Source organism: Equus asinus, chromosome 4, assembly GCF_041296235.1.
Source record: "Equus asinus isolate D_3611 breed Donkey chromosome 4, EquAss-T2T_v2, whole genome shotgun sequence".
Taxonomy (NCBI): Eukaryota; Metazoa; Chordata; class Mammalia; order Perissodactyla; family Equidae; genus Equus; species Equus asinus.
The window spans coordinates 37,316,121-37,328,597 of NC_091793.1; the positions used below are offsets into that span (position 1 = coordinate 37,316,121).

General features: G+C 35.1%; 1 protein-coding gene across 14 annotated transcripts in view; it reads left to right on the forward strand.

The window, feature by feature from the left end:
* The window catches only part of CFAP54 (cilia and flagella associated protein 54), a 308,554-nt gene that overhangs the window by 237,032 nt on the left and 59,045 nt on the right, over window positions 1-12,477 (forward strand). For all 14 annotated transcript variants that reach the window (XR_011502650.1, XM_070507105.1, XM_070507102.1 and 11 more), the window contains 2 exons: window positions 9,007-9,180; window positions 10,740-10,963. Coding sequence is in view for 13 of the 14 variants with exons in the window: in XM_070507105.1 (XP_070363206.1) it covers window positions 9,007-9,180; window positions 10,740-10,963 (398 nt within the window). In the remaining variant the exon portion in view is untranslated. The remainder of the gene's footprint in view (window positions 1-9,006; window positions 9,181-10,739; window positions 10,964-12,477) is intronic.

A 12,477-nucleotide genomic window follows, 5' to 3' on the forward strand; every position in this document is an offset into this window, starting at 1 on the left:
CGAAGGGTCAGATAGTAAATATTTCAGGCTTTGTGGTCTCTGTTTTGACTACTCAGCTCTGCTGTTGTAGTGTGAAGGGAACCGTAGACACATGTAACGAATGAGCGTGGCTGTGTTCCGTTAAAACCTTACTATGGACATGGACATTTGAATTTCGTGTAACTTTTGCAAGTCTCAAAATATTATTCTTCTTTTGAGTTTTTTCAACTACTTAAAAATATGAAAATCATTTTTAGCTGAAGGGTCGTATATAACCATGTGCAGGCCTGATTTGTTTGGCTCATGGGCTGTAGCCTGACACCCCCGGACAAGGTGAATAAAGGTCTCTCCCTGGGAGAATTCTGTTTCTTTTCTTATATATGTCGTTTTTAAAAAAATTGTTGATAGTGTGTTACTTAGGGTGTGAATATTCTTAACTGTTATATCTTTCTTGTGAATTATATCCTCTAACACTATAAAGTTTCCACTCTTGTTTCACTTAGTGCTTTTTGGCCAGAATTCTACCTTTTCTGATACTAGGTTCACAAATATTGCTTTTTTTGGTTTACGTTTTCCTAGTACACATTTGTCTATCCTTTTATTTTCAACTTTTCTAAATAATCTTGTTTTAAATGTGTCTCTTACATTGAACATAGAGCAGGGTTTTCTATGTTTTAAAACCTGATAATTTTTTTAGTAAGAGGCAACTTCAGTCAACTGAAATTAATTGATATGAAAGGTATGTTTGACATTATTTTGTATCATTTTAAAATATACATATAATAAATTAGGAAACAAAAACAATAAAATCAGGGGCCGGCCCTGTGGCGCAGTGGTTAAGTGCGCACGTTCCGCTTCTCAGCGGTCCAGGGTTCGCAGTTCCGATCCTGGGTGCGGACATGGCACCACTTGGCACGCCATGCTGTGGTAGGCATCCCACATATAAAGTAGAGGAAGATGGGCACGGATGTTAGCTCAGGGCCAGGCTTCCTCAGCAAAAAAGAGGAGGACTGGCAGTAGTTAGCTCATGGCTAATCTTTCTCAAAAAAAAAAAAAAAAAATCTAAAAAATAAACCAATAAAATCAAAATGTTGTAATTTCAGGGGCCAGCCCACTGGCATGGTGGTTAAGTTTGCACGTTCCACTTTGGTGGCCTGGGGTGTGCCGGTTTGGGTCCCGGCTACGGACCTACGCACCACTTATCAAACCATGCTGTGGCAGGTGTCCCGCATATAAAATAGAGGAGGATGGGCACAGATGTTAGCTCAGGGCCAGTCTTCCTCAGCAGAAAGAGGAGGATTGGCAGCAGATGTTAGCTCAGGTCTAATCTTCCTTAAAAAAAATAATAATAATTAAAAAAGAAAGTTGTAATTTTAGGGAAAAGAACAATAAACTATTAACCAACTTATTTAGGAAAGTTAATTACAGGCAGGAAAAAACCCCCCAGAAATGATAAATGATAAGAGGAAAGTAATCATTGATATTGAGAAATTAAATTCTTGAGTTTTTTTGTTTAAACAAATAAATTTGAAAGCCTTTATAAAATTTATAATTTTGGGGGAAATTTTAATTTACCCAAGTTTACTTCAGAATAGGTAAAGAAAAAATTAGACAGTTCTATTATTATAGAAGAAAAAGGTTATGTTAGGAATTAAAACTGAAAATTAAAATGTATTAATTAATTTTAAAAGAATAGTAATAAACCCAGTACAAGTTAATGTAAATAACAGGGTAAAAAAAATCTCTTTAATGTCTGGCTTAATAAAAGATAGCTGGACTCTCATACCTACTTCTTCCATCAATCTGTTGCAATATAATGTTTTGATTGAAATATGTAAAGAAAATCCAGCCTCACTTAGATATGTAGTTAGAAAAGGGAGGAGTATTTTAAGAGCCTTTTCAGATAGTTATAGATAGTCTTCTTTGATACCAAAACAACACTGGATAAGTGATAGTTTCTTAAAGGTTGGCTCCGGTGTAGAATATGAAACAATATCATTGACCTTGTTGTCCTCTAGGTTAAAATACATTAGTCTGTTTTTCCGTTTGAATGTATCTTTTACTCATCCATGATTTTATAACATCGTGCTTTAGACATTTGGAAAATGGTGATTCCCTGGGTTATGCAGAACTTCTAAATATTGGTACAATTCATTGGACAGTTTTTAAAAATCAAATTTTAAAACTATCACCACCATTCTTATCAGAATAGTCTAAGTATTGGGAAGTTCGTGGTGGCACATACAAATTTTCCAAAATTCTAAGTTTTTACTTAAAAACTTGAAATTTATCATTGGCAGCAAATGCTGTCAGTTGTTTTCCTTGAAGTCAGGCTTACTACTTTTATCTTTGTGAAAATGTTTGCCACATACCTAAGTCTGAAAATGCTTAGTTTGTCTTGTCAGTTGTTCTTTCTGGTGAAAATGGTGTTCCATGGGGAAAAAGAAGGAGACATTCTGCTTGTAACTCAAACAACCACACAAGTGCTTTTTCTCAAGACAGCCATTGTACTTCTGTATGCACCAGAAATATTTTATGTGTCTTCCCACTTTATCACGTGGAATATGAAAAAGATGTGTATTCAAGGGTCAGTAGTTAATAACATTAACTTTTACTTCTTCATCAAGGATATGCTAACTGAAACTGGCATTTTAATTAATGTATTCATTTTACTATGAGTGCACAGCAATGAAGAACGCAAGGGCTAGTAGTGCAGTTTTCTGTCACTGCCTTCCTGGATTCACGCTCAGGACCACAATTTTATTTATCATGGCTTTTTCACCTTTAGTGCAAATGTCAACACAGTTATTCCAGGATAAACCACTGGATTCAAAAAAGTTATTCAACACTTTGGTTATTTCACTTGCGTTATTGCCAACCATTGACATAAAAGGAACTGTCCTTTGAATAGTTGGTGCTGGTACTATTAGACAAATATAAACAAAACTGCGAGTGCAAGAGTGTCTATCGATTTGAGCCTTTGTAAGGCAAAAGCACAATTCTGTGGTTGAGTTACTAACTGAGTCTTCGTGTTGACAGCAACATCTTTAATTCAAGTTATTTTATCATTGGATAGTGCCATGATTTTGTTTACTGGATTTTCAACCCGTGGAGATTATTGCAAACAGGGCATTTAGGGCTTAGACCTCAGGATGTGTATTCAGCAACGTCAACTGCACGGGATTTTGTTAGTCTCTAGGCTTTTGCATGCATTTCTCTAGCCGATATAATATGATAACTTACTCTATGTGATGCTTCCTGGTTTTTCATTTGTAATTTAAAAAGCTGTAACAAATTTTTTTTGGCTTTTAAAGAGCTCATCACATACACATTTAGTTTTCTATTCCTTTTTCTTTAAACTATGACAGTTGGTCTTAAGATACCTCAACTTAACTGGCACCATAATACTATTTTAAAAATGTGTAACTTACCATCAAGAAGTATAGATTGCTATTTCTTTCTGAGATTTACATCTTAGTATCATCTTCTGTCTCCTTTGTGCCCTCTACTTGATGACAACTGCTTTGGGAACAATTCCACACGTCTTGTGGTTTGGGGTTTTAGCTCTTTCCTGATTTATTGAAAATAGAATTTGTGTTTTTGTTACTTGTTTTCTGTGTTGCTTTGGAATGATTTCCAGGAGGAGAAAGGAACATGCCAATATCATGCGAACATCTTCAAGCTGGAAGTCACCACAAATTATTTTTTTGTATTATAACAAAAACATGGAAAAAAGCACAAATCATGAAGAAACAGCTTGATTAATTATCACAAAGGAAATGCCCATTTAACCGTCCTGGGTCAAAAATAGAACAAATCCAGCACCCCAGAAGTCTATATTGCCTCCCCTCCCGCACCTACGAGCTTCCCTTTTTTTTCTGGCTTTATTGAAATATAATTGACATATAACATTGTATAAGTTTAAGGTGTACAGCATAACGATTTGATACCATGTACATGTTGTGAAATGACCTTAACTACAATAAGTGACACGTCCTAACCTCTCTTCTTTCTGATTTCTAACAGATAGATTAGTTTTGCCAGAATTTGAGTTTTGTGTAAGTGAAATATACAGTCTGTATTCTTTCGTATCTGGCTTCTTTTCTTCAACATTATGTGATTCATCCTTTTGGTGGATGTAATAACACAGTTAGTGTTTATTCTACTGTTGATAAATATTTGGGAGTTATTGTGAACAACACTGCTATGAATACACTTGCACATTACATTTTCGTTCACAGACGTGCACATTTTTATGTATATGCCAAGGATTGGAATTGCTGGGTCATAGGTATATGTATTTTCAGCTTCGGTGAATACTGCCAAGAAATTCTCCAAAGTGGTTTTAGTTTAAAATTTACCTGATGACTAAAAAAGTAGGGCACTATTATGTATACTATTGGCTTTTGTGTAGTCTTTTTTGGGAACTCCTTATTTAAGAATCATGCCAATTTTTCTTGGAAATTTTCTGTCTTTTTCTCAGAGATATGGAGAGCTTCTTTAAGTATTCTGGATCTGACCATTTTGTAGATTATATGTATTGTGAATATCTTTTCCCACTTTGTGCTTTGCCTTTTCGTTCTGTTAACGTTTTCCCATTTATAAATCTTTTCTTTAATGGTTTATGCTTCTTGTGTTCAGTTTTAGAAATCTTTTCCTATACAAAAATCATAAGGATGCCCTCTTATGTTACCAGCTTTGTTTTACTTTTCACATTTAGATCTATAATTCATCTGGCACCTTTTCTTGTGTATGGTGTGAGGCTGAAGTCGAGATTAATTTTTTTCCATATAATATACAATTGACTCAGAACCTTTTATTGAAAAGACCAGCCTTCTTCACAACACTGCAGCGTCACATCTGCCAGAATCAAATGCCCACATATGTGGGCTGAGAGAGAGAGGCAGGGAATAAACATGTTCTTATATTTATTTCTGTGATGAAATATAAAAATATTATATGAAATATAAGAATATTTTGCAGGGCTGAAAGGAGAGGTGAGTCTTTCAGGTGGAAAGGCCTGCTGTGTTCCAAGCAGCATGAATGAAAAAGACTGAGGCCCAGACACAAAATGAAATTTTAAATCACCGCAAATAACAAGGAGTTCATTAAAAACACTACAAAGGAGGAAAAAATGGTCAAATACAAGTGCGAATATGACTAGCATCAGGCTCTCACCAGCAGTAATAGGTACTAGAAAGCAGTAGAGCAAGGCTTTTGAAGTTTTAAGGGAAAATGAGTTTCAACCAAAATCATGTTTGGCTCCACAATCAGTCAAAGACAAGGGCCTTGTAAGGACTCAAGTGTTTTTCTTTCAGTGAACTTTTTAAAATGAAGTTAGTACTTGGAAATGTACCTCAGCACACAAAGTTGCAAAAAAGAACAAAGAAGTATATGCAAGATAGAAAAAAGAGAAAAGAAAAGGAAGGAAGGAAAGGAGGAGGGAAAGAGGAAGGGTGGCAGAAACCGTCTGTGTTGCTGGCCATGCAGCAGCTTAGAAATACATCAGTACGAATGAAAGCAGCAAGTTTGCAACCTCAAGAATGTCTTCAGGGAGCACGAATGGATTCTAGGCAGCAGGAAAGTGACTAAAAAACTACAAGATGTTAGGAAGATGGTGAAGAATGCAAATGTTGCTTTTTTCAACAAGGAGAAAAAGGCATTCAGAAATTCTAAGAAGAAAATACTCTTCAAGAATTCATGGTCCAAATTTGAAGCCAATTACAATATGACATGATTTTGAAGAATTGGTCTAAGTAAAAGCAATCCATTTGATCTTGGTGCTAAGAACTGCATCCTTTGGGGGTCACAGGGTTGTGACACTCATCCTCAGTGAAGGAGATTTAGTCATCGCAGTGAACAGTACTTATACAATCATAACTTAAGCATTATTTATTGATTTACAACTTGTAGTTGAAACAAAGAAGGGTCTGTTATGGATACAGAACAGAAAGTAAGTGTTATTGACTTTGAAGATAGAAAACCTGGCAAGTGGAAGGAGGTGAGGGGGTGCAGATGTCATTAGCTTACAAAGACATCAGGAGATAGTGATCATATTAGAAATAGAAAAAAAGAACTTTTAGGACATTGATAGACTTATATAAAAATAATAGGGGAACTAAAAATGTTGATATAAGTATAAAAATTTTGAGGTGAAGAGGAGTGTTATGTGAGCTAATACCTCATCTGTCACAGAAAAAAGTCAGTAGATCTATTTTCTAAAACTGATGATCCAGGCAATTGCTATAAGGGAATTATTTTAAGAGCCAGAACTAACCATTAAAAGAACTAAAGTAGACAAGGTTAGAAATACTTGCTTCCTGTGATAGGAATTTTTAGTTTTGATCATGCAAGTGTATAACTTTGTTCAAAATAAACAGTGTGTTAAAAGATATATCATGTCAAATTGGATTATTTCCAGAAGTGAAATATAACTTGACATTAGAAAATGCGTTAAATGAAATAACTACATTAACAAATGAAAATAGAAAATAATCAACTCAAAAAGTATGGAAAAATTCAATAAAATTCAACAGCCATTCATGATTTTAAAATAGTAGTTAAAGATCTCCTTAATTTGAAAAAGTTAAAGTGGGGGAAAAGAACTACTGGACATATACTTAATATTCAAATACTAAAATTATTCTCTTTAAAAGCAGGAGTACGATTGCTGTCACACTTCTATTCAAAATTGTTCTGGAAGTCCTACTCTGCACAATAATAAGCAAAAGGAATAAGCAATAAGGGATACAAGTAATGGGAATGAAGAAAAAGCTGTCATTAGCTACAGATTATTCACATGGACAATTCTCAAAATCTATAGACCATAAGAACGTTTAGCAAGATTGCTAAATATAAAATTTTCTTTCTATACACCTTTAATAGATAATGCACTTTTAAAGGTTATCATTTACAATACTTACATTATACAAAAATGTATGAGATATCTAGGAATTAATGTAACAAAGGTTATAAAACAAAAAAAGATGGAATTTTATTGAAAGAGATAACATACCATGCTTATAGTTAAGAAGACTTGATATTATTACCAGATGTCAAATCTCCAAGTGATCTATAGATTTAATGTAGTTTCATTAACATTTTCAGCAAGTTTTGATTTGTGAAATTTGACAAACTGATTCTAAAATTTATGTGGAAGAACAAAAGGCAAAATTGGTCAAAAGACTCCTGAAAAATAACAATCTAGTAATTCTACTTCCGGGAAATTTGTGCACATATGTACCAGCTAATATATACTTAAATATTCATAGCAGCCTTGTTTATAATAGCAAAGATAAAAATGCAATCAAGAAACCAAAAATTAGAAGTGATCCATATGTCCATTAACAGTAGGACAGATAAATAAATTGTGGTATATTCATATAATGGAATACAATACAGCAATGAAAAAGCAATGAATTATGAAAGCATAATGTTTAGTGAAAAAGTAATATCATAGATAAATTCATGCAATGTGATTTTCTCCCTATAACATTCCAAAAAGACAAAATTAGCAATGTATTACCTTTTAAATTATATGTAATACATAATATATGATTAAAGGGTAAAGGAAAGCTATGGAATTATTAATACAAAATTTTAGGTAGTGGTTATTTCTGGGAGATGGGCTCAAGCAGAGGGAAGGAAATGGGATTAGAGAGAGGTTTACAGGGTACTCCAAAAGTACTGGGAATATTCTGTTTGCTAAACTGGATGGTGAGTAGATGGTGATTCATCTTATTATTCAAGACAGCAATACATAGACCATTAACCATAGAAGATTCTATTCATCTTCCCTCCCTTTCTCCCCAGAGGCAGCCAATATCCTAACAAAATATTTTATTTGTGTATATGTGTATGGATGTACATATATAATACAAAATACACTGAGTTTTTTCAAATTTATATGAATGGTACTATACTCTATATATCATCTTTAACCTGTTCGTTAACTCAGTATATGTTGTCAAGATCTATCCTGAACCATCCTTATCATGCCCCTCCCTTTTTTTTTGATGAGGAAGATTGGCCCTGAGCTAGCATCTGTGCCAATCTTCCTCTATTTTTTGTATGTGAGATGCTACCACAGCATGGCTTGATGAGCAATGTGTAGGTCCACACCAAAGATCTGAACCTGTGAAATCTGGGCTGCCGAAGCAGAGGGCTCAAACCCAACCACTATGCCACTAGGCTGGCCCCTTATATGCCCATTTTAAAGATGAGGAAATTAAGACTCAGAAAGTCAACATCCCAGAGACCTAAGGCACAGAGAGGTTCAAGTTCACACTCTAGTGAGTAGTACAGCTGGAATTTGAACCAAGCCACTACACTATACTTTCTCCCTAATAGATCTAATTAATTCATTTTAAATGCCATCAAATGAATAGACTTCTGTTTATTTTTCCAAGTTTCCATTGTTTTTGATATTACAAAGAACACTACCATGAATATCTTGTGCAAGACTCCTATTATACATATATGAGTATCTGCATTTTTAATTTTATTAGATCCTGTCAAATTGCTTCCCCAAAAAGTTGCTCTCACAAATAGTGTTTGAGAATTTCGGTTTCCTCACCTTGTTACCAGTATTTATTATTTTCAGATTTTAGTGTCTGTCAGTTCCTGAGGGATATGAAATAGTATTTCATTTTAATTTGCATTTCTCTGATTTTTAGTGATGCTAACATTTTGGCCATTTGGAGTTCCTTTTCTATGAGTGGCCAGTTGAAATTCTTTGCCCACTTTTCTGTTGAACTGTTTGACTTTTTCTTATTGATTGGTGCAAGGTCTTACACATATTAGAGAAAAACAATTCATATGTGTGCTACATATCTTTTCTCAGTCTATGGTTTGTCTTTTAACTTTGTGTTTGGTGTATTTTGTTATACACAAAAATTTTAAATTGAATGTATTGCCATTTGTCAATTTTTTCTTTATGAGTTGTGGTCATTTTTTTTTTCATAAATGGTTAGTTTTCAAGGAAAGCATAATATTTGTCTTACAAACCTTTTTTTTTTTTACTTTCAGATAACTACCAAGTTGTCTTCCCGACTGGCTATACACTTTCTTACCAAGGTGAAGACATGGATGATGACACAGATTCTACAAAAAAGACTCAGACTAAAGTAGATATTACATGGATTCTTCTACTGCGCTACTATATTCACCTGCAAAGGATTAATAACATAAGCAAACTACTAGGTAGGCTTTTGATGTGTCAAGAAAGAACAAATTCCTTTCCAGTTCTGGTTTAAGTCATGTGTCTTATTTGGAATTATAAAATACTTTTGACATCTTTCTGAGTGAGCTTTCATCAGAAGATGAAAATTTCAGGGGTTCTTAACTTGAGTTACACAGATCTGTGGATAGAATTGTATTTCAATGTAATTGATTTCCTTTGACATTTCCCATATTTTATTTCGTGTGTTTAAAAACATTATTATAAGGAGGCATCCAGAGGCTTCCCAAGACTGCCAAAGTGGCCCATGGCTCACAACAGTTAAGAATCACAATGATCACAATGTGACAGCTTATAAAATGAACAAATGAACTTTTGGCTTTGATGAGGGAGTGTTCCAGTATCCAGTATGAAAGAGACGATACACATGGCTTCAGAAAGGATGTTTAACTCCACGGAGTTGTTCTGTTTTGTTTAGTTTTTTGTTTTATCGTTGATGCTGTCGAAAGGATATCCAGAAAAACTGATACAAGATGCTTCACCTCATCCCTTTTGTGATTTTGTCATGATGTGTATTACTGTGTTTAGTCTGTGCCCATGGAGTTGGTGATCCAGTGGGTTTATCAGTGCAAACAGTTGGGAAAGAGAGTTTGACCCACATCAGGGCCCATTGATGGAGAAGCTGGCAGGGCAAATAGGCTGAGTCACAGAGTGGCTAAGCACAGTTGTCAGGAGTTAGCAATGGGATAGACAAGCCCTCAGAAAAGTGTCAAGGGTGAGAGGTGTATCTTGATGGGGGCAGGAACGACGGAAGTTCAGTAGCAAAGGAAGTGGACGTGAGCCAGGGTACTTGATGTGGGCGACGCCCTGCCCTGTGTCAACTCAGCTCACCTTTAAATTCACCTGCTGGCACTTCCCTTGTCAAGTACTCATGTTTTGCTGTCCTTTCTGCTCTGGGCTTTCTCCGAAGCTACTGAGGCTTCCCCAACCGCAGGCAGGACAGCCTGGAAGTGCCAGGGATTCCACACACCCAGGAGTAACCTTCAACTAAGGAAGCAGGGAACGGGTAGATAAACATTCCAGCTTCCCAGTCCCTTGATGAGACAATTTTACATGTTTTTCCCAGAAGGTCCCCAGCAAAACTGAGCCCTCATTGTCCTCAGCTGTAGCCCGTTCATTCACTCACTCTCACTGGCTCTTTTCTTTTCTCTATCACACTTTTCCTTTCTCTCACTTCTGCTCCTTGGATCACTTTTCAAAGAAATTGCCTACACTTAAATTCTTCCTTTAAGATCCGTTTTGAGAAAAGCCCTAAAATAGTAGATAGAATATTTTGCATTGTTAAGACTTGGACCTTAAAGCAATATCCTCACATGCTTCTAACTAAGATTTTCTTTCCTTCCTGCACCAAGAGGCAATTCCTTTAGTGTATAAGCTCTAAAAATGGAGGAAGGTCATGGGCAGCCACTAGCCGAGGTGGGGATATACAAAGATAGTGGTTAGTGAGCAAATATCAACAATATTGAGACCATTCTGTAATCTAACATGACTCTAAATTAAGATATTTTTTTTCTTCCTTAAGCATCTCAGAAGCCAGGATCTGGAATTTCTTTGCCAGATGATACACTTCTCACGTCCCTTTTCAATTCTGGGTTGATTTTGCGCCAAAAAGAAATGCATTTTTTCCTTAAAAAATTCTTACATCTGTATTCTTCCTCTTGTATTGATGAATTTCCAAGAGAACTATTCCAAGAGTCGGAAACTCCATCCTATTCAGAAAAAGGCTTATATGACTCATCAGCCAAGGTAATGTTTTAAAACATTATATGTTTTTGTAAAACTTCTTAGAATCATCCTTGTATTTCTGCAGGAAGCACATTAACCTCAGTGCTAGCACAAAGATTTCTAGTTTCCCCAGATTTCCTGGGAAGGCTCATTTCTGTTTTACCGTATAGAGAAGCCAACCAAGCATCCTGGATTTTTAGAAAAGTTCACGTATCAAATGTTCTGTTTTGCTGCTCTCATAAATCTTCGAAATGTCTCAGAATTTTCTATATTCTGCACATAACAACATCTCTCAGGCAGCCATTTTGCCAAGAAGTTACACAAATTTCAATATAATTACCCTATAAGAAAACTAGGCCAAGAGTTTCTAAATCTATGCCCTATTTCTGTACCTTTGTTTTAAATGTGTAAGAAGAATCATTCTTGTGTGTATTTTTTGCAATCATGAGTGTGAATGAATACTAAGGGTAAAATTTTTAAATAAAAATTTGAAGGTTTTCTTTGGACAGTGTTATTCAATTGGATGGACTTTCCCAAAATATGTAGTATGGAAAATTCTTTTAAGTTACTGATTAAACAGATATAGAAAGAGGAAAAGAGTTTTTTTTAAGGGTACTAGGTTCTTGAGTAATAGTAATCTTTCAATAAACTACCAAAATGGATGAATTAGAAGTTACTGAAAAAATAAAGGGTTTTATTAAAAATAGGAATGTATATTTGAAATTTGGTACGTTCCACAAACATATGTTGAATACTAACAATATGCTGGACACTCTTAGTTGGTGGAGAAAAAGTGGATGGATAAGGCAGAGTCCCCATACATAGTTTTGGTGTGGTAGTAGAGAAACATTGGCAGAGTTAGAAGAAAAGAAAATTACAGTACTTCAGAGATGCTTTTTAAGAGAAAATGGCAGGGTTAATAGCAAAAAGAATATGAAAATTAAAATATATTTGGTATATTGTCAATAGTATGTAGGGCTGATTGCCAAAGGATAGATAAAAGGAAGTTATCCAAGATGGAGATGATGAAGTAATGAAGCTTATGACGATAGGAAGGGGAAGAAAGAGATGGATGTAAAAGATATTGCTTAAGTAAAATTGAAAACAAAACAAAACAAGTTAGTGATCCTTTGGAGATGGCAAGTGAAGAAGAGGGAATCATCAAAGTCTGTTCTACCATTTGGAACCTCTCTCTGTGGTCATTAGAGCGTGGTAACACCATTAGCAGATACAGTGGAAGCAGGAGGAGGAGAATGTTTGTGGAGAAGACTGGAATATTCTGCTCTGTAGGTATAGATATTCAAGGAGAAAACTCAAGTGGACATAGTGTATTGTAAGTTTCCCATATGTATTTGTGAAATGAATAAATCAAGTCATTTGCATAGAATTCTTTCAAAACTAGAAAAAAAATCACTCATTTATTTTGAATGATCTTGACTTTGGATTTCACCATATAGCATTTTAATTTTTGCAGTTATAGACTTGCTCGTACTGGACATGTCCATGTTTCTGTTGTCAGCTATCCCAGAGAAGTG